General features: G+C 43.5%; 1 protein-coding gene across 1 annotated transcript; it reads left to right on the top strand.

Moving 5' to 3' along the window:
• The first annotated feature begins 141 nt into the window (after positions 1-141).
• On the top strand, positions 142-15174 carry LOC143333327 (pterin-4-alpha-carbinolamine dehydratase 2). The gene is made up of 4 exons (XM_076751391.1): positions 142-356; positions 1341-1472; positions 12589-12669; positions 14977-15174. The coding sequence occupies exons 1-4, from the start codon at positions 243-245 to the stop codon at positions 15070-15072; spliced, it is 423 nt and encodes a 140-aa protein (XP_076607506.1). The 5' UTR covers positions 142-242; the 3' UTR covers positions 15073-15174.
• The last annotated feature ends 9108 nt before the right edge of the window (positions 15175-24282 follow it).

The following is a 24282-nucleotide window of genomic DNA, read 5'->3' as shown; positions in this document are numbered from 1 at the left end:
TTTGTTTTCAGTAAGAATATATGCATTAATATGCTGCTGGAAAACAGTTGATCTTGTATTAATTCTGTCATGATTACTGGCACTTCGTCAGTTTGGCATGACCAGACTCCCATTGAAAATACGGGATTTTAAACAGGCAGTAAAGCGAACAGCTATGATTAAGAGAGTGAGGACAGATGAGAACGTACAGAGATCAGAAGAGGTGGTAGTGGAGAAAGGGGACAGCTGACAAAGCGCTGGCTATGTCTGGGTTAATGTTTAGCCTGAGGACGAGCAGCTCATGGCCCTGCAACCGTCTGCTGAGGCTGAGCGGTCCGCTGCTGCCGCCGCTCTCCAGAAACAGCTCGTCTAAAATGGTGAGCGCTGCACTGACTCTCACTCTTTTAGCATTAGCATTTCTAAGCACCTTATCTGCGTGTTGCATATGCAGTTGCTGGAGTTATGTACGCGTGAGTGTAATCCAATAACACGCGCAAGAACTGCAGAGAAACGTAGGCTCTGAACTAGCAGGTGGCGATAGCCCCATGGAGCACGCGCTGTGTGGCCAAACTCCATTCGTAATACTCCTTATTTTATGTTTCCATGGAAACCTGGAAGCTGACACACGTATTAAGATGAATTTGTGGTATTTTTTTAATTGTTTCAGAACTTTTCTTCAATTCGGCGTCAATGGTTGAATATAAATCACCAAACAATAATAACTTAAAAAATTCAACTTCAAGAGCTCAATCGTGCTCTTTCCTCCCGAGCGTTTATTTGTAATTACTGTGCATTTCGTCTTTTGAGACTTGAATAAAAAGTTGATTACTTCGACATTAAGTTTAGATGTGATGATTGTAAAAGTGCCGAAATGAAGGGTGGGTTGTAAAAAGTATGACGAGGATCATATTCGTTTTATTGTGAGTGCGAGTTTGCAAACAAGGAAGCTTCATTATTAATTCAGAATTAATAATGAAGTTTGGTGTGGCTTAAAAATGTGTTGAGAATTGTACACTTGATACAGATATTAGAGCAATGTGAGTATCATTCGAGTTTCTGTGTTGCCATTGCTTGTTTGGTTCGTCAATAGGTCAGCGTTAGCTCTCATTATTGGTGCAAGGCTGCCACCTTGCGGCCGCAGCACGAATAGCACTCAGGTAACAGCTACAATCAGTGTGACGTCTGAATTTGTGAAGCACATCTCAAACTTTATTCAAAACCTGGTGTTCACATGTAACACTGCTTATAGAGCACAGCAGATTGAGAACAGCTTATTATTGCTTATTCAAATGTAGTAACTCCAACACGAGTGACACAATGATGCTGTGCGCTCTCTGAGTTCTGTGTGTGTTTGTCTCCAGTCGTCAGAGTCCCACTGGCTCTCCCCTGCAGACCGGGAACAGCTGGTGATGGAGCTCAGGGCTGCAGGCTGGGTGGAGGTGGAGGACCGCGACGCCATCTTCAAAGAGCTTCACTTTAAAACCTTTAATCAGGTGTGTGTGCGTATTTATGTGGTGACACATTGGGGTTAAGAACATTTTTTTGTGTGTGTGAGGTTACTTTATCACTTCCCTTTTAGTTTGTGGTTCAGACTTGGCTTAAAGACCAAGATTACATTTAGGCGAGGCTGAGAGTTCAGTCAATAAAGTCATGCATGAGTACTCTGTATGCACACGCTACACACAAGAACACAGTGTGTAGCAGGTCAAAAAGAAGCTGCGTTGATTCATACAGTGATGATTTCAAGCTGACATGAACACACAGAAGGGCTGCTTTTTGTTTCCATGTTGATTAATATTAGAATTTTGCCTTTTTGGCAGCAATAAAACATCTGACTTCACTGCTGTCAGTAAATAATGTCAGCCAATAATTGGATACAAGAAGCTAAAATAACTTTATTCTTTCAAATGATTAAGATTAACTAATAACTAAATCAATATGAGCACAGTACTGGACCAAATCTGCTGGTTAGAGTGTGTATATGGTTTTTATTCAGTTTATCATGAAAGAAGGAGCACACACACACACACACACACACACACACACACACACACACACACAGGCAGCTGACATCCCCTTCAGTCCTTGTAGTTTTTTGCTCCAGACGGTCCGTAGAGTCTGCGGTGAAACTCGCTTTTTTGCCGTTTTTGTGGAAATCTGTCGGCCTGTGTGTTCTGCTGCGGTCTCCAGGGGGCTGCTGTAAGCTGGCTGCAGGTTTGTTTGATGCAGATCAGGACGCAGACCGCCAGACGCACGGTCATCTCGCTAACCGTCGGAAACACACAAATTCATCTGTGTTTATGCGCTGATTGGTTGCAGGTGTGGCGGGGGGCAGGTTCCTCTCCGCTTTCACTGCTTTCGTTTGGTTTGTGGTTTTTTCTTTCTTCTTACCTGCAAAGAAAAGCACTGATGACCACTGAAAGGCTGTTACGAGAGAAGCGATGATTCCCGCTCATTGTCCGTGTTAATCACAGATCAGCGGCTCTCACTCTGTGCCGAGCGGCTCGCCGTGAAGCTTTGTGCTGCTCTGAGAAGCGACAGCTGAGTTGTTTATTTAAAGTCGTGCTTATTTAAAGCAGTTGAAAAACCAAATGCGCAGGTTTATCGCGTCTCGGGCTGTCCCTTCCACTACTTGTGCCAATGCATGACAGAACACATACCTCAGGAATATGAACATGTGAATGAGTGAGTGTTTTATTTTCAGCCCGTCCCACATGAGATTACATGACATGCAAAAATACCACAACTCCACCAATGTTCTTGTAGTTGACATTCATTTTCAAAGAGACCAAAGTCACCGCTGCATACCACATACTGAGCATGTTCCTAAACAAAATATAAGAACAGAACACGTAATTCACACCATAAACAACACAGAGGCACGCAATCTGAAAGATACCTCCACAGCACATGTATCCTTTGTGTCTGTGCATCGACCAGAAATAATGTGTTTATTAGCCTTGTAATGATTGCAACAAAGCGTAATCCCAGCCCTTTTTCTCAGGTGACGTCCTGCCTTCCTCTCCGTGCCAAAACATGTGCCTCAGTGTTTAACGTGGTCTCACCACAAGCTGCTGAGCAAAAACAAATCTGCTCCAGCAAAAGACCGTCCAAACCAACAAAGCTCTGATTTATATCAGGACATATTTGATCGCAGAATCACTAAACCAGACTGAATCTAAATGAGAATCTTTGAAACGTGATGTCTTTCGTTACTTTATTCTACAGACAGATTTCGCTCAGTCCTCAGCAGCCCCAATCACATCAGGACAGTTTAGGTAATGTCACTTTGGCGCTTTGAGCTGCTGAGGTTGGAATTTGTGCCATAAGATCTGTGTGCATCCTCTGCATATTAATAAAAACAATGTTTTATTTGTAAGTGCTTTTCAAGCCGCTGAAGACAGAAAACAGGACGTGAATTCTTCAGATCAGACATGAAAGCTCCTGCAAAAACATCAAGACGTCTTTATGCCACATTCTGTTCTTGCGTGAGCAGCTCGTGAGATGAAGAAAACACACTGTGCCTCGTGTTTCTGTGGAACATCCTAAGATCAAGGTTCGACCGTAGCCCCTCGTCAGCGAATGGAACTTGCTCGGGTTCGGTCACCTGATAACAAGTGCTCACACAGAAACAGGTGCTGCCGTCGTCCCCTCGTGCACGGCCTGCGGTTAAAGCCGCGGGATGCGATTGAAAGCTCCAGAAAACCGCCGTTGCCTTGAGATTAGCGTGTTTTATCACAGACGTGTATTTGCAGCGTGTTTTTGTTGTGAGAAGGATTTCCCTGAGCGAATTCTCCAGGATCTGCCTCCTCTGTGCAACACAAGTACTTCAAACAACCTCAAACTCACGGTGCTTGTTGTGCCAGACAGGTGCGGTTTATCACATCACCATAAGTCTGATTACAGTCAGATAAAGTCTGTACGCGATCGCGCTGATTGTGACCTACCCTGTGTCTGGATGGCTGAGAGAAATGCTTAAAGTTACATAGAAATGCCTTTTGGCGCGGCGTTGGCAGGCCGCTCGCTGCTTTGCCCGGACGAAGTAAACTGCAGCATCTCAAGGCCACTTAGCGGACTTCCTCTAATCCTGTCGTTAGTTGTTTTAGCCCCTAAAATAGTCTGTTTTTACACTTCCCCGCGTTTGAAGTCGGGGGGCGAGCGCTGACCTCCCCCATCTGCTCCTCCTGGCTCTAAAGCCTCTCCTCTTACCCCGACACGTCAGGCTGCATTACTCTGAGACTCGCCAGGCGGCCAGTTGGCAGCAATTGGGGTTTCGATCAGAATGATTTCTTTCACAAACAATCAAATTGGTTAAAATGTTTCATCTGGTTCACAAACCACTAACAACCCTGTCATTCCTGCTGGTGGATGTGCGTTGCTCTGTGTTTTTTTTTTTTTCTTGCTCCTCGTTGCCACCCTCCTTTCCCCATCTCTCCCTCTTTGTCTGTCTCTCATTCCCATTCTGTGCCCCATGTTATTGGGGAATGAGCTCATGTTGTTCCAATTGCACATGTTGGCAACCCTCTCCGTCTGTCTGTCTGTCTGTCCTTCTTTTTCACCCTCTTTTATTCTCCCTCCAGCCACCCACCCCAATCCTCCGATGCATTTGCACAAACTCTCCAGCTCGTTTTTCATGGCTGTTCTTAAAGGGCTTTTACCGGAGGGGAATGGAGATGAGGAGCGACATGCTGGCTGATTTCCATTCGCCACTTATCTGCGAGTGATGGGCTCGAGGAAATCAGATCCCTGAGAGTTTATAATGAGAATAACAAATCCCCTCTCTGTGAGTGGGAGCGCTTCCTGCTGCGGCCTGTAGGGGGCGGCGGAGCTGTGTCTATGACTGTGAATCTGAACACATGAGGCACTGAGCCGCTCATAGCAGCGAGATGACAGCTGGCTTTGTTTTTTTACTTTATTTTTCTATGATTGCAGCAAATGGAAAGTGTTATGACGCTGTTGTGACCATAATTTATCTGCAGCATGTGGGTAAACTCTGCATTGTTAGTGGCTGCTTCCTCATCAAGGCCGGTAACATTTAATTAGGTTTGAGAGGTGAAATCCTCTCTCTTTGGTCAGTGAGAATCCCTGCAATCATATGTGGAAACATCTGTGCGTGTGTGTCTTTAATACTGCAACTTTCGGCCGGGACTGTGCTCGTTTTAAAGCTGCAGTCGCCGAGCTTGTTTACGCGTCGAGCCTTATGTTATGTACCGTATGTTTACGGATGACCATCTGCTTTACATTTCAGTGGATAAAGTGGAAACATTCATGCGACACAAGTGAAACGGGCAGCCCGAAGATGCAGTTTGTGTAGGAGAGGTGAGCTGTGCATGCTCAACCGTTGTGCCACGTTAGCCGAGGTTGACAACGATGGCATTCCATCTTTGCCCGCAAATATACAGTCGTGCAGCGACGGGGGGAGAAGAATCACCCAGGAGCTGCGTTCGAGATGGAAAAATGGCTGCTTATTATCTCGAGTCTCTCCTGTGAAGTGAACAAGCCCCTCCCTCGCCGAAGGAGGGTCCAGGATGCACTGAACTGTTTTTATTTACAGGCTGAGCAGGCAGATGATGATGCCCGGTGATGAAGAGTTCATTAAGTGTTCCTTTATTAGCATGTTAGTCAGCGGGATGGACGACAATTCTCATAGTCTTGGGGGGAAAAAATGGCAAAAATTAGGATTTGCTGCTTTTCTCTGTATAGTGAATATTAGATGTTGGGGAGTATTTGGCAAATCGTGATGCTTTTTTCACTCTTTCCTTACGTTTTCAACGCTAATTGATCAAATGTGCAGGAAGGGAACCTCGTCTCCATTAGTGCAGCTACCAAAGAGATAGAAATGAGCAAAGCTGACCAACTCTTTACCAAAACCAGCGTCACACTGACACCGTCTTCCTGCTTCCTGTTCAGATGAAACCCCTCAACTGGCCTCATGTGCAGAGCTGCTTTCAATGCGCACATTAAAATCAGGTGTTAAACAGTATTTCCTTAAATGTCAGAGTCAAATTTACACTCTTGAAAGGTGTTTTGAGTGAAGGAGGTGTCACAGAAGTCGTGTTTTGACAGGATACATTACTGCATTAACCAATATGATGTATTGTGACATTCTCAGTAAATATTTGCGGTGTTCACTCGAGGTATCTTCTTAGTTGGGGCTGTATGGCTGTATTCATGTTCTCTGAACCTTCAGTGACTTCTGCACATGTCCTGTAAAAGACTGAAGATCAGCTGAAAGGAGCAGCAGCAGGATCCAGATATTTAATGGGCAGGGAGGCGTGTTATTTGGCCACATTCAGCCTCAGAATGAGCGCATGAATGCAACAAACTGATGCCGTGATGCAGTAAAACTCCACAAGGCTGCTTCAGGAACCGTTTAGAGGTCGTATGTTTGCTGAGAAAAGAAAGAAATGGCAATGGATATTTATAAATGTACAGCATTAAAGTCATATTCGTGCAAAAAATTAATGCGGCAAAAACAAAAAAAGAATATGAGACAAGCTTGAGACAAACAACACGTCAGGGTTGTGGTTCGCCGCAGACAATAACTGCATTACAAGCACCGGAGACAGCCGCGGCGTCCGCACCGCCTCTGGACTTAAGTTCCAATTTCGAGGAAGGAGGAGAGCTGCTGCCGTGCGCCGAGCGCTCCCTCCGCTGCGCTCTCACGGGCTGATCCCCCTTTTTATATTCAGTCAGGGGCTCCCTCTCCTCCAAATCTCCTGCAAGCCTCTGCCTCTCGTTACAGGCCCCGCTCTGCTTGTGTTGAGTAAGTTGTCCTACAACTAAAACTGAGCCCCTGGGTAAACCAGACTCTCAGAGCCCCCCCCGTTCTGCACACACACACACACACACACACACACACACACACACACACACACACACGGCATGCATGCATAAATCAGCTCGTTGTGCTGCTTACCTGTGAAGTCAGATCTCTGAGTTTTCACTCAGTTGACCAATCGTGTTTTTTCTTTGCATAACTGAACAAATGGACAAACTGCTAATTCTGATAAACAGTTATCAAGTTACAGCTGCAAAAATACCAAAACAAGCCTGGTTTCTTCATGTCATATTATTATAAAATGAATACTTTTGAGTATGGATGCAGTTAATTGGAGAGCTAATGGCTTGGTTTCTCCGTATCGTCAGTAATCAGCCCTGATTCGATGAAAGGCTTTATTTGTATGTTGTTGTATGTTGTTTCCAGGGTAGCCCACGGGTGTGGTGAGTGAACCATCAAAAGAATTCAGCCAGTGGACAGTTTTGCTGTTTTGAATAAATGTTTTTGTCCCACTGACAAAACTTCTAGTAGAAGAAGACGTTTGAATTAAAGACGTTTAATACTCAGCCTTTGAGACTCCATATCTGAACCCCAGTATGTCCACACACATGCGTACACAGTCGCCCCGCACAGGCGCTCGCACCATATCTCTTACTCAGACTGAGAGGCCGGTTAATCGTCTCCGCGGTGTTCAGTTCCCACCTCCGTCTCCAAAATGGAACTTTCCCTGGGAACCGGAGGCGTCCCGCATTCACCTCGTCTTGTGAAAATGGCTGCAGGGAAGCAGCGAGGTGTGGCGCCCAGGCGGAGGTGGTTAGATAATCTGGCTATCAGTCCGTGGGTAAGCTAAGATGGCCCTGACGTCGGCTGTCTTTTGACGAGCCCAATGTCTTTTTAAGCCCTCGCTGGTAACCCTGCAGTTAATGACGGGGTTTGCATAAGTTGGCCTGAACGCTGTGCTTGAGCATTACATGACACTCTTTACATAAATAGGGGCTGACTTGTGTGGACGTTTGGAACGCAGGATATTAGTCACTTAGTGAGTGTGTGCATCACCTTTGTCAGAGTGTCAGATTGAAGCTCCTCACCGTGCCTCTGAACTTTAAGAGCGCTGAGCAGATGATGATGTTGCACCAGCAGAGCGCCACTGCGCGAAAGAGCTTCAGCACTTTGCTTCATAACTACTCAATATTTTACTTTGAGTTACACGTCAGCCGAGCGGGCAGCCTTGTCCGGCCAGCTGGAAGCTAGTGAAGAGCCGTTTGGGAAAGAAGAGAAGTGAGACACAAGAGGTGTGGTCATCATCATCATCATCATCATCATCATCATCACCGCCGCCGCCGCCACCGTCGTGCAGTTCACAGCGTTCTTGCCTTTCACCGCGGAGGAGCGGAGGTTTTCCAGGGGGCTGACGCGGGTGATGATGGGGCTCGCAGGGTAATCATCGGGTAGTCGTGGCGGTGTGTAACGGAGGAGAGCGGCCCGTCTTTGTGTGTGTGTGTGTTGACGCCTGCTTGTGTGTACGCCGAGGAGGTTTGCATGTGTGCATTCGTACATGCATCAGTGTGCATGCGTGTGTCTGTCAGAGGCGAGTGAAGAGTAGGCGCAATCTGCATGCACTTAGTCCTGGCAAGACAGAGCAGGCGTTTCTAAGCCCCTGGACCGCGCGGCGGTGGAAAACCGATCTGTAAATAACAGACACATGTGTTTGAAACTGAGTCCTGTATTCCAGCCCACGGCCGCAATGAGAGAGAGAACACCACTCTGCTCCGACGTCAAATTGTCTCATCCAGTGTTGTATGACAATCATGCCGTAATAGCGCCCAATCGGCTCCTCAAAAGCAGGAACGTGGGGAAAGGGGCATAGCGGGGGTCTGCCGTCGGGTGTTTCTGATTATTTGAGACGGGGGCCTGCGTAATGTCATGTCAAATTATCTGAGTCTGACAGCTACAGCTTGTTGGGCCAGTTGGAGAGGACGGCTGGCTGGCTGAATGGATGGATGGATAGGCGGCGGCGGGCTGACCTGCTGGCTCGAGAAGTGTGGCCCCGTTACAATACAAATGGGCAAAACAAAGCACTTTGAGAGGGAGAGTCCTTGACCTCTGTTGACATAAGACCTCAGCCGGGAGCTGAAGGTTGGTTTTATTTTCTTGTTTGGCCCAAAGTGGAGGGAGCGGGGTTGACCTGCAGGTGACAGACAGGCGTAGCAGCACCACTTCGCCCGCATTGTGTCTCCCGACTCCCCTTACTGCCCCCGAGGGACCACCACCTGTGAGAGGAGGCCATGATTTTTCAGGCCTTTTCAGGATTTCAGGCTTTTTGGACATTCAACTCCAATTGGTTCGCTGGTGGGAGACGACTGCGCTGTTTCTCTTTTCCTGGGACACGAAGAGCCTTTTCTGAGGGTTCATGTTGCAAACAGGATGAACTTGTCATCTTCTGTTTCGCGTTCCGCCGTCCTCCAAATTGCGTTTTGCGCTGTGGTTCGTTTGTACATCAGTGAGGTCCAAACGCTGACATGTAATTCTTGAGGAAGTGTGACACTTCTCTTGATAAAAGCAGCGCAGGCCGCGTATTGTCCAGCACTTTGAAGTTTGGATAATGAGGATAAGCTCTGGTTGGGGTTGGTTCGCTATCAATTCAACCGATTGAAAATGCAAATAAAAAACACCCTTATGTGATACTAATACAGCATTTGTTCTTAATCATTGGCGAACAACCATGAGCCTCGCTTTGGAAGAAAAATATACTTCTTGAATTAAAACTGAATTGAAAAGTGACCAATTATTGGTCCAGACTGGAAGTTCCTCCTCCTGCCAAGTTTGGAAATCTGTGGAAAGCTATCGTACAGATGTGACTGCAGATGTTTGCAGTTGGAGACTCGCCGTAATGTCACTGAATCTACAGTTGTGTTATTGTGATAGTGTTGCTTTTAAGTGTTGTGACCCATTTGGCAGACGTGTAGTGTTAAAAGGGATCCTCCCTGTATTAAAGGGGCAAGTACACCCATTATTCCCGCACGCTGATCAAGGCCAAGAGCCTGAACGCAGCTTGTCTCCGGCGGGGATCAATATGAAACTGTTCCATTAAAAAAAAAAAACAAAAAAAAAAAAACTATTTTCTTACAGTCATGTCGAGCAGCCATAATCAGCACACATCGTTTGGACTGCTGACCACAAGCCTCAAATTCAGCTGAGAAATGAAAGCGGCATTAAGCAGAGCTCGACTGATCCTGGAGTTTCGAGGCTGATGCTCATGTTTTTCCGATAAAAATAACTCCGACGTCTCATCTGATATTCATCTTTTAACATAAACACATAACAGCGCTACCAAACATTTTGATAAGGATCCCTCAAATGTGGGTATTAAATTGCAGCTAAGACCCGCACTGAACGGGATATTTTAGAGTTGCTGAGACTGTTTGGTATTTATTTCCATCATTCCTGTTGTATTAGGCTGTTATGGACCCAAACGCTAAAGTCACATTTCACATGGAGACGGAGGAGGGGAACGTGGCCACGATGCTGTACATGTTTTCTTTGAACAAGCATCATTAGCGTCTGAGGCTGGAAGGCCCAGAGAGCGCAGATCCACCACAGCAACGAGCCTCCCACAAACAAAGGCCAAAGTTATGGATTTCAATTTTGGAGTCAAAAAACGTCTTCGCGCATGTCCTCATCCCGAGTTTGAGACGTCCAGGGACGACTTTTTGCACCGTGACAGAGTCCAGGCTGGAAAATGAGTTTTTCAAAGAACGCGGTGTTTTGAAACGGGACGATGTGCAGGAACCCTTAAGTGTTCACACAGAATCCTTTTACCTGTCACTCAACGCTGCTCAGTGGCAGATTAGCCGGAGCTCGGCTCTGAGAGGCAGAGAGAGGACATGTTTGGACAACACCTGACATGACGGGCTGCTTAACCATCTCCATTAGAGCCAATGAGAGCTGAGAAAAAGCAGACCGCCTCAGTCTCCAAATTGGTGCCAGTGGGGTCAAGTTGCAGGAATATGCCAATTACTTAAATTGATCAGGAGACGGTTTCCTTGATAACCAATTTGATCAAGCTGCCGATCGTGTTACACGCGTCGCGCTGCACGAGCGCCGAACAGGACGTCTCAGAAATTGGTCACAACGCGCTCAAAAGGCCAAACGCAGTTTCTTCCGCGAGAGTAATTCCGTTTCGTCATGTCAGGTGGTGGACGGGGCCGCCGCCTCGGCCTGTAAACAATGGCGTTTCAGTTGATTTAATTAGGCAGGGAGGAAGTATTTAGGGGCTTAATTGAGATTGCAGTGGGAAATTGCTCTGAAATAGGTCTACCTGATTTTTTTTTTCCTCCTCTCTCCTCACAGTGGGCATGACGAGGGATTTCACTCTGCTCTTTGTAGATAATTAGAATAACCATAATCACTCCCTGGATGGCCTGTGATTGGAGAGAGCCGCATGGCGAACTCGATATGTGAAGAGCGTGTGTGTTTCTGAGTGTGTGTGCTCCTGACGTGGCTGTGGAAGTATGCACATACGTGAGATCTTTGTACATGTTCGTGTCTGCCGTGCACGTTTTACCTGCGACCATTGGCCGATTAATCGATGAGTCAATTGGCAGAAAATGAATCAGCTATTTTTTAGACTATTTTCTCGTGTAGGTTATTTAGTGTTTAATGATCGGAAACTTAAATTCTTTGATTTTTTGACTTTTTCTCAGACAAAACAAGACATCTGAAGACGCCACCGTGGGCTTCGGGAAATTCTGATTTTCACCATTTTATAGACTGAATGATTAATCAAGTCATGGTTTATTGATTTTGACCTTATTAACAAAAGGTGACATGTTTGGGTTGAGTTGTATTTGTTGGGATGAAGCATAAGATTGCTGTAACATCTCTTTCAGAAGGATTTCTATGAATTGCATTTTCATGATCAATGACCTTGAAGCCCCTGCCCAGGTTCTTCTCCAGTGTTCATTTTTTCCCGTCTAGCACGCCGCTCTGTGTGTTGATGGTGTTTTCACTTCTGTTCCTGGAGAACTGCAGCTTTCTTCCTGCTGCTGAGCTTTGAAGAAATCACATTAAACTGGAAATATAATCAGCTGTCAACCGCTTCTGGAGCTGTCTGTGCTCCAGGTCGACCTGTCTTTGGTGGCACTCTAAATCTGGTCTACTTAGCTTTTATATGCAGTATATGATAATTTAATAAACGGTTAATAACACATATAATGTTGTTTTTAGCAGATAATATTTATTAATGTATGTGTCAACAACTGAAACTCCTCCTGTGGAGCCTTTAAGTCAAGATAATGAATGACAGCATAGTAAAAGTTGCCATAATACAACATATACAGTATCTTCATAGGACAAAGTATAATTACAGACAGATACTGTACATTAATGAACAGTTAAAATGTCCTTATAGCTGCATTCAGTTTGTTTAGTTTATGAAGTGTTTGAATATTGCTCACAAAGGCTAAACAGAAGAGCCTTAAAGTAAAGTGTTGCCTCTCTGTGAGGTTGAGAGTTTGATGTTTTTGTGCAGGCTGTTGGTCTGTATGTTGACATGTTTTTGGGCAGTTTGCTATTTCAAGCTTTTTAGAAAATAATTTGTGGTCCAACTCTCACATTGCCAGTTTATTAGGTCCACTAACTCAATCTGCTGCAGCCTGAAACAGTCTGCAATAAATCCTACCTTCTTTTACAGAAGTGCTGATTCAACTTTGCATTAAGAAGGATTTTTATGGTAATAGTGATGCAGTTTTTTTTTTTTTTTTTTAAGAGAAGAAATCCCCTTCCTGACTTTGTGTTTGATTGACAGTTGATTGTTTCGTCCTAACCAGGCTTTTGGCTTCATGTCACGAGTGGCTCTGCAGGCAGAGAAGATGAACCATCACCCAGAATGGTTCAATGTTTATAATAAGGTAATAACTTTCTCTACGTTGTGGCCCACATCTCAATTTGTAATAGTGATTGAGGAGTCGCTTGCAGTGCTGAATTTATTCAGTATCCATTACAGAAATCACGGCTTGTGCAATCTCACAGTGTTATCACGGCTCCGTGTTTGAGATCCTGCCATATTTACAAGGCCACGGTTGGTTTGTAACAAATTACAGACGCACCGAGATCAATCAACCCTGGATAAAGTCAGATTTTTTTCATGTCAAACAACTCGCTGGTTCTGGAGAGCGCTCCACTCACAGCCTGAAACACGCTCTGTTAGTCAGAAAGACAAAAAAAAAAAAAAGAAACGCAGTAGCTCCACGCTGTAATCCCGTCGTTTTTCTTGTGAAAAGCTCTGCAAATATCCCCACCTCCCCTCCACGAAGCCCCCACAACCCCAACACTCGTGCACGCTCTCACTTTCTCCTCCTCAGAAATAAAGTAGTGGTTGATATGACAAACCCAGTCCCTGAAAATCTCTCAGCATTAGGCTGTAGCCACTGAGTTACTGTGTGGTGGACTGGGCCGCTCTGACAGGAATGCTGCTCCTAATCCACTCTTTATTAAAGTGGCTGTCGAATGGTGCTACAGGTCTCTGGGCCCCCACAGCACTTTCCACCAGACACTTACACATAAATCCCACTCTGTCTGAGGTTCAGCCTCAACAAAATAGATGATGTATACTGAGCTACTGCTAATATTCCATTAATATTCATCTCTCTGCTCTGTTTGCTTGGATTTTAAGATGAGAGTTTACAAACAATTTGCTCAGAGTAACCTCACTGATTTAGTCAAACCTCAATGGGTGGAGCCAAAAACATCAATTTAAGGATGTGCCCACTGAATTTATCACAGTTCCTGCCAAACAACAAAACAATATCCGTCACTACGTGGATCAAGGTTAAACATGACTAGTCGCTTACTTTCCAAAACTGAGGTAAGAAAATTGATATCAGTCTCATGTCTGTGCATTAATTACAGAGCTGGGATCAGGATGTGGCTAACCTAGCTTAGCATAAAGACTGGAAGCTAACTTGGTTCTGTCCAAAGTTCTGTCCAAAACATAATACCAACTAACACCTCTAAAGCTCACTAAACACAAACGTAAAAACAACAATTTGTGGTTTTTGCTGGAGTCGTGTGCAGCCAGCTGCAGTGCCTGCGCTCAGCTTCCTGAAGCCTTGTCATCACAGTAATTTCACACAGAGACCAAACCAAAACCTGTGCTCGTCGGCTGAATCTGGCAACCAACTGTAACTGGAGAAGCTGCACAGAAGGGCTGGAGAGGTTAACTTTTCAGCTTCGCCAACATACAGTCACATCAGCGTCCGCCCGCACAATCGCACGAAAGCCTCTTATTATTTCATGGATGCAAATCAACAGGAGGTGTGACACTTAGAGGATGTTCCACTGAAAAACTGTTGTGATGATAAAATGCATCAAAAACTGGTTCTACAAAGTTTGGATCTTGTCGGTAGAACAGCAGCTGTAGTCTGCAGTTACATGGCATCAGAGCGTGGAGGCATGGCAGAAACAACTGACCAGACCAATAATATAAAAATGTACACAGAAACCATCACCTGTCCATGTACCTGTTGTTGGTACTACAGCCATGTTTTCACACGTTAAGGGAGTATCCGGGAAGACGACGATAACCGAAACAGCTTCTTCTTCTTTGGGTTTTGTAGTGGAACCAGCTGATCAGTCATGTGAGTTATGTTCACTATGTCAGAGCTTGTTCAGCAAAAGTGTTTCCATCTCTCATTTATTGCAATATTTTTTTTCCAAAAAGGCCAAAACCACCTCAAGCGAGCGTACAGCTTTTTGGCGAAATTGATTTTTTTTTTTTTTTTCATTTTGCCGTTTCCATCGAGCTTTTCAAATGCGATATTTCAAAATGAGCATAAAAACCGGCTGCAATAAACAGTAGAAGAATTAGAGGTTGCAAACTGTAAACTTGTTCACCAGCTGCCAATAAACCTCAAAGGAACGGGAGAAGACGTTTCCATCATTCCATCAACGCGACACTTCAAAATGCAAATAAAAATATGTTGATGGAAACACAGCGAGTGATTGACATGACGTTCACTTTCTAAGAGAAGTTCTTGAGAGACTGAGTGAGCAAATCTGACAATTGGATAACATACAACCAAACATATTACTCTGTAAGATTTCTCTTTAGTGAAACGGTGATTACAGCACAAACTATCCTTGACCTGTTACTGCTTTGTGATTGCAGACAGTGTGTGTGTGTGTGTGTGTGTGTGTGTGTGTCTGTGTCCTCACAGGTTCAGATCACGCTGACGACACATGACTGTGGAGGACTGTCCAAACGAGACATCAAAATGGCCAAGTTCATCGACAAAATTGCACTCTCAATGTAATGTTTTCGTCTTTAATCAGAAAGTTTCCCTTGTTTTCTGCCTTTCAGTCACACAAATGAATTACACTCTTATTGTATCTGAAATAAAAAAACGTGAAAAATATTCTGTTTGGTTGTTGTATTTTGTACAAACTTTCTGTAAGAATAAACTGATTTGGGGTAGCGGCCTCGTCTCTGTCGTTGATTTATGACGATGTCGCCCTGCGCTGACTCTTTTGTAGGGCTTTGTAGAAAACGCTGCTCTGCGGTTCAGATTCAGGATTCCACCACTAACTCACTCTGGCAGATTTAATTTCATTGTGTGTGACACTGTGTGGTTTTCTAGTTTTCAGCCGTGTTTATTTTCACACATGGAATTAGAACGGAGTGTAATTGCTCTGCAGCAGTTCGGCCGGTACCTGCCAACGATCCAGAAGATACTTTTCCCCGTCGGTCCTCCACCAGACCACATGTTCTCCTGTTGGCCCTGGAAAGTGGAGCACAATGAGGAAAAGGGTCGAAGTCAGTAGGAAGGGGATTTATTTGATTTATGCTTTGGTAGGGGATGAGTCAGATAGGACTGCTGTGTTTTCCTTACTGGATTGCCATCAGGAGAAGATCAGCAGAGAGAAAAGAGAGCAATAAAAGCCAAATCAGTAGGACTGTGCTGCTGCCAACCTGTTGCAAAAAGCCTCTTTCTCTGTCCTCTCTTGTGCTCTGTGCTCTGAGCCTGGAGAAGTTAATGGACTGTACGATGCTGCTCTTTCCCTCAAGATTTATTTAATAGTGTGTACTCTGAAGCAAGGTGCTAAACTCCTCAGTCTTCTGTTGGATGGTTGTGGTAACTCAGGGAAAATCTAAATTGGTTGCTTGTTTTTAAATCATGAGAAATTATGTGGTCAGTCTTTCCTGTTCAGGCTAAGGTGTAAAAGTTCTCCAAATCGCGTTTTGTTGTTAAACTTAGCATACGTTCAGAGTCTTATACCTAAAAGAATATTTTGACATTGTGGAAAATATATTTTCTCACTTGAGAAGATCGATGCCACCCACAGGTTTGTAAGATACATATGAAGCTAGCACCAGCAGCCAGTTAGCTTAGCTTAGCACAAACACAGGAAACGGGGGAAAACGGCTAGCTTGGTTCTGTCTGAAGCTCGCAAAATCCTCCTACCAGCACCTCTAATTAACACATCGTATCTTCATCTGTTTAATCTGCACAATAAGTGTGAGAATGACGTTTTGGTTTTACTGATGTTACGTGTTGGACTGTTTCTTTGCCGTCTTTTCACCATGAGACAACCAGCAGAGACTCCAGGAAGTAACTGCACCAATCCAAGAAATAGTCCGATGTTACATCAAAGTCAGACAAAAACTGATGGAATGAAGGGCATAGATGAGGAGGCCTAGCAGCGACCTTTTAGTTTACTTTTTTTTTTGTTTTGTTTTTTTAGCTAAAGTACAGTATAAAAATTTTGGCAAGAGAAAGCTTATAAGAAACAGCAATCAGATGCCGAGCAAGCAAGGTCATTACAGTTAATACAAGCTGCCTGGTCCTTGCAAAAGAGAAAGGCCTCTCTGACATCTCATCCTCACTCTGATGATTCTGATAAGAGGCCTCACAGATCAAAATACTACAATTCACCAAAGCATTGTGAAAACACTGAAATTACCTGCACTTATAATAATAATAAAACAAACATGCCTTACCTACAGCTGGATGCTGCTCCTGAAGCTCAGGCTTCCCGTTACATGTAGGCCTTGACTAACATGGTAACTTGAATCTTAAGGGCTATCGACCAGCTGCAATTACATTAGATTAAACAATTTGTCAAATTCTCACATTGTTTCCCTTTTTACCGTGAAGGCCATCCAGGGCCACACACAAGCTGGTGAGGCTAAAGCACATGCTATAAGTTATAAGCTAGACGTATATCATATTGCAGACATGATTTGGACTCTCTTAACCCTCTGTTCATTCATCTGTATGTCAAGTTGTGACCAAAATTAGAGATCTGTTGCATCTGTTGTGTATTAAATTGCACAAAACACTGACCCACGCAGCTTTTTGTTCAGGAAGACAACTGGAAGGCTGGAAACAATGAGACATTTCTAGTCTTCTTAATGTTACTCACAGAAACCACCTTCCTCTGTGGACTGTACTCTGTATGTTGTTTGTATTGTCTTGGAGGACACACCAGCACGACAACACCTTCATCTGCAGCAGCTCCTCCTTTGATGCTTGTGGGATGTGTGTGGGAACCACATCGGCTGCGGTGGAGGAAGTCCTCTGATCCTTTACTAGAGTCAAAGTCTTGCATTCAAAATCCTACTTAAATTGAATTAAATAAAATTTGCATGCAGTTAAAGTATCAAAGTTCGAAGTATTTGTTCTGCGTATATACTGCATATATCTCACTTTGGATTGTTAACGTTAAAACAAGTCATCATTGACTTTTGGTTTCATCCATCAACCCTAACCTTCCCCTCCTGTGCACTTTCTCGCTCTTTATACTACACCTCACATTTTGCATGACATTTGGACCCATCTGCTCTCATTGTGCTCTTTGGTGCATGTCTCAAAAAGATTGAATCTACTGGATCATGAGAGAGAATGACACACTATTCTCTCTACATTCAGTAAATGCTCAGGTGTATTTGTGAACATCTCACCAAATGCAGCTTTAATAAACAAATAAATGAAGATGGTTGTTGATTAATTAATTTCTGGAAGTCAACTAATTGATTAACTGGCCAATCATTTCAGCCTTACAAGCCTCTCTAACTGCTCGGCCACCATCATCTTCGTTCTGCAGAGGAGGAGGAGGAGGAGGAGCAGGAGGAGGAGGAGGGAACTTTTTAAGTGACCAGACAGCCGTTCCTACAAGGCCGAGCCGGGCCAGACCAGGCCAGATGTGGCCCCTTCAGATAATTGGCCTCAGCTGATGGACAGAAGCAGCAGGCAGCCAAGCCAGCCCTCCCATTAGTGAACTCCCTGGATTCTGGCTCCTTAATCCGTTTTCAGCTTCACCTACTAATTCTGCACCGCCAGCAGTGCAGCCTGCACACACACACACACACACACACACACACACACACACCCATGAGAACCAGAGGGAGGCAGACAGACAGGGGAAAGAATGAGGAAGAAAGAAGAGGCCGAAAACGTGGGGAGGGCAGTTAAGGGGGAGAAACAGAGAGTGGAAAGGGGTAGAGTTGAGAATAGATGAGTGGGACGGGCCAGGTGGGGGATGCCTTTTTTTGTGCAGACCTTGAGATGGAAAAATAATAATTCTCCCTTGCATAAATGTCTGGTGACTGACCGAGAACGACAGAAGGGGAAAGAAGGAGATGGAGTGAGAGAAGAAGCGGCGAGCAGGAGAGAGGCTTTCTGGGCTTTTTCCAAGTAGCTGCTGTGCGTGATAACGGCCCATATTTCTCCTCTAGTGTGTGAATCGCTGTTTCACTCCCCCGCCATGTGGCGGATGGGGTTGGCGGACCAGTAGTTGCAATCTGATACTGCCAAATAAAGATAACAAGGTCATAGAAAGTCAATCTTGACTTAAGTCTGCTTTTGGAGTCTCCAGGGGGAGTGCACAGGCCAGTGTTTAGCATGTGGGCTTGTCTGTTGTGGGATTCAGTGCAGACACAGTGCTGATAGTAATCACAGTGTGCGCTTGATGCCAAAAAGCAACCAGGAGCTTAACATTTGCAAAGACATTTGTATGGCATTTGTTATTTGATCAAATGCGCCCCGTATGTACATTTCCCATGTGGTGCTGCAGTAACTACTGGACAATTGCTGGCTGTTCTCATCTGTGTGAACAGAAACATATTGTTGTCTGTTTTTGCTGATAAATGGCAGTTTCACGCTGTCTTCTTCCATTTAAAAGACAAGTTGTCAGTCGTCTTTTTTTTTTGTGAAAAGGAAAACACATTTTCTCTGGGATATGAGGGATCACTGTAATTGCTGTCATGCTGATTCCAGAGTGAAGTAAAGTATCAGCAACAGAGAGGCTCCCTAATACAGACATCCATTATAATGGACAGATTTTCATGAGCTAAGAAAAACAGTTTTTAGCTTTGTGACAATGCATTTTTAAAGTAGGCCAGTAGGAATTTAAATGGTTTATATAACATAAGAAGTAGGCAAAGAGACTTTCACCAGCCCATAAAGGGAAGTTTAATTATTCTGTTTGCATCACCAAATTTGGAGTTACATGATTTTCACTGGGAAGGATCAATATGTGATATCTGATTTCATGTTATAGCTGTTTTGTGGTGCAAAATTGAGTCAATTTTTTTTATTTTTTTTATTTTTAGCCTACTAAGGAACAGATCGAAATGCATATACTGTACGATGTTAAGAGCCCACAGCCACGCTAGCAGCTTTGTAAGGCTGTTCATAGGCCAGCAGTGCTATGAGCTAAATGCTAACATCATGCTGATGATACACAGGTACGTTGTTTAAACCTAACCCTCACAAAAACCTAACCCTGTCACCATCTTAGCCTTAACATGCTAACATTAATTTGCACTAAAAGTACAGCTGCTGCTGCTGATGGGATCATTAGTCATGTCATCAGTTTTACAAATATTTGGTTAAAAACTAAAGTTTCAGACAAAATTAAAATGTCAGCCTCATGGTTGCACTAAAGGAAAAGTCAGAGGATCAAAAAAACCTCTGAGCACCATGAACGTATGTGCAAGATTTCATGACAAACCATAGAAAGGCAATAAGATTATTCAGTTTGGACTGAAGAGGTGGAGCCACCAACCAACAGAGCAACAGGGCCATCAAAACACAATAAAATATACATGTCAACATACTTTTCACCACCATAAAAGGTTGTATTACTCTTTTAGTATACGCACTTTTGTCATACCCATTTCCTACATCTCCCAGAATTCCTTATGTCAACTCCCAAGAAGTGAGTGTTTCAAAGAGAACAACAGTAAAGCTCTGGACTTTAGTGTTTTTTTTTTTTATCTTTGCCCATGAGAGTACAGTAACTGTACACACCACTGGTGCCGAGGAGTGTTGATGAATTAAAATGTCAGATAATTGGCTTCCTTTAAAATAAATAAAGTGTTGAAGCAGATCCTCCGTACAGTAGACTTCATTCTTCACTCTGCCACCCACAGCTCTCTTTGGCGTGTTTTAAGCACAGTCACACACAGTCACACGCACACACACGCACACGCACACACACACACACACACACACACACACACACGCACACACACACACTTGGCTGTGAAGTCACTACAGTTCGACTCAGCACGGTCACTAATCCCTAAATGACTGTCATGTGTCAGCTTTGTCAGAATTACTGCGGTACTGAGACAGAGCCTTGGCAGTAATTACATCATTTTCTCAGGACACATATAATTATGGTAATTCATGCTGTTGTACTTTGGCTTGCAACAGCATGCAGTTGTTGGTCAAATGCTCTTTAGACTGTGTGATCCAATATTTTGTAATAAATCTTCAGCTCCATGAATCAAAGTGTTTCTCTTTGCAGCGCAGCGTAGATGCTGACTTGTTATTAGCAGTTAATGTTAGAATCATTAGTTTGACTTTAGGCTGATTAAATTCAAATATATTAATAAAGACAGCACATTTCTTTGGATGGAGATAAACAAAGCTCATCAGACTTAGGTTATACTGTTGAAGTACAAAATGCAGCGAAATCTAGGAGGAGGATGGAAGTAAAATGGGCAACCATTGGGCTGTTTGAGGGATTTGGCTGATGCTGCTATCCAGGAACATTTTGAGTGTTGGTGTCTCGTTCAAGGACTTTTTGTTGGAAAGACTGAGGGTTACCGTGAGCTTCCTCATCCAACTTGCTGTTTGTCTTTTAAATACTTTCCGGTCACGCTGTAGGAATTGAGTCCACGTACTAACTTTGTTTTTTAATGTAAAAATACGCCTTCTTTGACTGTGCGTCAGTGAAGGAATACTCGACTCACTGTGGCAGGTCGAGTTCAGTAGAAACACTGAAAAGCATCACGCCTGTTTAATGCTCTTATATTTCGTACTTTTATATTCTGTATTTTACTCATTGTCAACAAATTCCTTGATAAAAGACAAAATCACACATATATACTTTCAGTTAAAGAAGGTAATTTCTTGAAGCAGCTGGACTCTAGATGTTAATGCTAACATCACCCAACGTGGAATAAATAATACATTTGTTGGGAACTGTCTTAAGCTGTGGATTAATACGCATTTAGAGTTCTACACCAATTTCTGATAATGAAAGAAAATGTCACCCAGTGCAATTGTCTATGGCACAGAGCAATAAGACATAGAAACTGCCTTTATTCAATTAAAAACGTTTTCAAAGACTTCATAAACCATGATAATGATTGTAAATGATGACAAAAACTGTGACAACATCATCTTCTTCTTGATATTGGCAGTTGGCAAACCATTTTATAGATACCGCCACCTGCTGGGCTGGAGTATGACACAATCCTCCAGCACCTCACACAACCACCACTTGTTTTCCCTCCAAAAACCTAATTGGAGTGGACTGCACCACTGGAAGGGGAGCTCACCATAAACACACATAGAAGCAGACAATTTAGCAACATAGATATTTACAATATGAATATATTATATGCTGTTTTTTTTCACCACCCTTCAAGGAATTACAGTGCCAGACGTTCATGTAACCACCACATTCAGAAAAACACCTTTAATCAAAAACAAGCATAGGTCCCCCTTCCTTTATTCAAACATGGTAGAACCAGGAAGTGTAAATAGCAATGAGATGGTGGGCAGATCCTTTTGCCTGTGGACCACAAAGAAGATTAGTAACTAAGGTAAGACAGTGGTTTGATATTGTAAGTATGTTAGCAGCGCTTAGCTTACTATCAAACAGTATTTAGCAAACTAGCCATACACTTTCATACTTTCATACCAACTTTGTATGTCACACAAACAAACATAAGCTTGTACTGTAACATCATGAAATGAATCTCTATCACTGCTTGTCTACAATAAAACAGTCACAAGTCTTCTCATCCCACTAACTCGAAATGTGTTATAGTAACAGTTGCTAAAGTAGATGCTGGCTTAATGCTAAAATAACACTGGTTATCCATTAGCATAAGGCCCAATAATGGCCTGGTCCATTTCCGGTTGTGTGCTATTGTAGCAAAATGCTAACCTCAGCAAAGTTAAAACCGGCTCGGCCTGTGCGTATCATGTGATATCAAATGATAGTAATGCTGAAATATCCTGTAAATGAGAAGGTTACACAACAAATTTTCTAACTGAACTGTTAGTGAAGTGTGTCTCCCAGTCAGATTGGTGACCATAAATTCCCTGATTTTTAAATGGAGCCTGGTGTGAAATCATCTGCAAGACAGGACAGCCATAGTTTTAGAGCCACAGTCAGTTCAGTGTTCGATCACACTCACCTACTGTTTATAAATCCAGAAATCAAAGACTACTACTAAAACCACTAATGTGTGTTCACAGGATTGGGACACAACCACGGCGAGACTCTAAGGTTTGAGATTGTCTGACGGTGTCCAGCAGACACGGATCACACACATGCCAGAGTGATCGGGGACATGAGACCCAGCCAAGTGAAATTCATGAAAGCGGACATGGGAAGTTCTGTTGCTGTGGATGAACAGGTAAAATTAATAATCTCATTTGCAGCATTGATAGGGTGTTGCCTGGGAAAGATGTCAGTGGCAGCAACACCAGCTGTTTTACAACAGCTTATGTAAAAGCTTGCACACAGTGACTTTGTTTAAAGGGTTATCAAAAATGATAGACCGTCAATAGACATATTCATATGAAATTATCACTTATACTATCAAAAACAAAGTGTTTGACAGGTGTTTCTATTATTTTGTCCAGCCTATTTATGTCAGTAAGAGTAGTACCTCTTTGTGTAATGCAGTTTGAACAAAAACTGAACCTTCATAATGAGGATTTATAACAGCGCTGTTGAATTAGACTGCATTTGTTTTAGCCAGGTGTACCTAATAAACTGGCTACTGAGTGTAAAGTATTTAAGAAATGGTTGTTTATAACGTCAACATGATGCTCAAAGGTTTTTATTGTTCGTTTCACTCAGCCAAAATGGTGCAGCAAAGAAAATGGTACCACTTAATTGCAATGCATCCTTCATGTACATGCAGGTTATTAAGAAATAAGCCATCCAGGTGGGGGCTTCTCTAAAATATCATCAATATTACACATGCTAAATGGCCAAAACTGAAGAAAGTGCGTGCACATCCAAACATTACAGCCATATGTGATTAATGAACGTCCCATTCCAAAACCACAGTCATTAATGTTCCGCTGGGATCATTTCCCCTCCTCTGGGAAGTCTTTCCACAAGAATCTGGAACCTGGCTGGAAGTTCCTCCACACCAAACTGGAAAAATGGTTTCTTTTTAGACATGGCTTTGTGCAGAGGGGTATTGTCATGTTGAAAAAGTATCCTCCAGACTGTTGTTGTGTGGTGTTGCAGAAAGATGTCCAGAACTAACTCGCCTAGCCCGAAATATGTAAAACAGGCAAACAAATGTATGGACAGAAGTGTCCACAGACTTTTGGCCATACAGCGATCAAGTCATAATCTTGGAAGCTGCAGCCTAAATGTACATTCTGGCTTTAGTTTCTTTAGTACGTGCACCTCTCCCTCGGATGTGTATATGACTTGTGGTAGATGGAGCTTACATTTCAACATTTAATTCAGAATTGGTCAGTCTTGTGACACTCACCTGTTTATAACCCATGGCTGTCTGGCTGAACCGTGGTTAACTTACAACACGAGACAGAAGGCCAACCGGCGACTTAACGGCGTGTGCTTTGAAGGCGCCTCTGTTCACTGAAACCTGGAAAAAAAAAAAAAAAAAAAAAAAGAGGACATACGATAACCCAAAGTGTTCGAAACAAACAAAAGCAAAACATGCAGCATCTTGAGTTACTGTTTGTGATGTTGTGAGTTTCATGGCAACAGTAATCCAAAAGCAATCAAATGTGAGCAGCAATTCAGGATTCAGCCTGTTGGTTCACTTTCTTGCGAAGGCGTTTTGTTCTCTGTAACAGTTGAAAATCCTCCATGTAGTAATTGTGAAAAAGCGGTTTTGTCCTCGAGGAAAATACTGTGCAGCTGTATCGGACCGTAACGTACGCTGCACATTTACTGCACTTGATTTACATTTTAAATCACTGTCGGCCATATTTTTCAAAGCATGCCAA

This window comes from Chaetodon auriga, chromosome 15, assembly GCF_051107435.1.
Source record: "Chaetodon auriga isolate fChaAug3 chromosome 15, fChaAug3.hap1, whole genome shotgun sequence".
Lineage (NCBI taxonomy): Eukaryota > Metazoa > Chordata > Actinopteri > Chaetodontiformes > Chaetodontidae > Chaetodon > Chaetodon auriga.
Note: the sequence above shows the minus strand (reverse complement) of the source record. Positions and strands in the feature narration are given on the sequence as shown.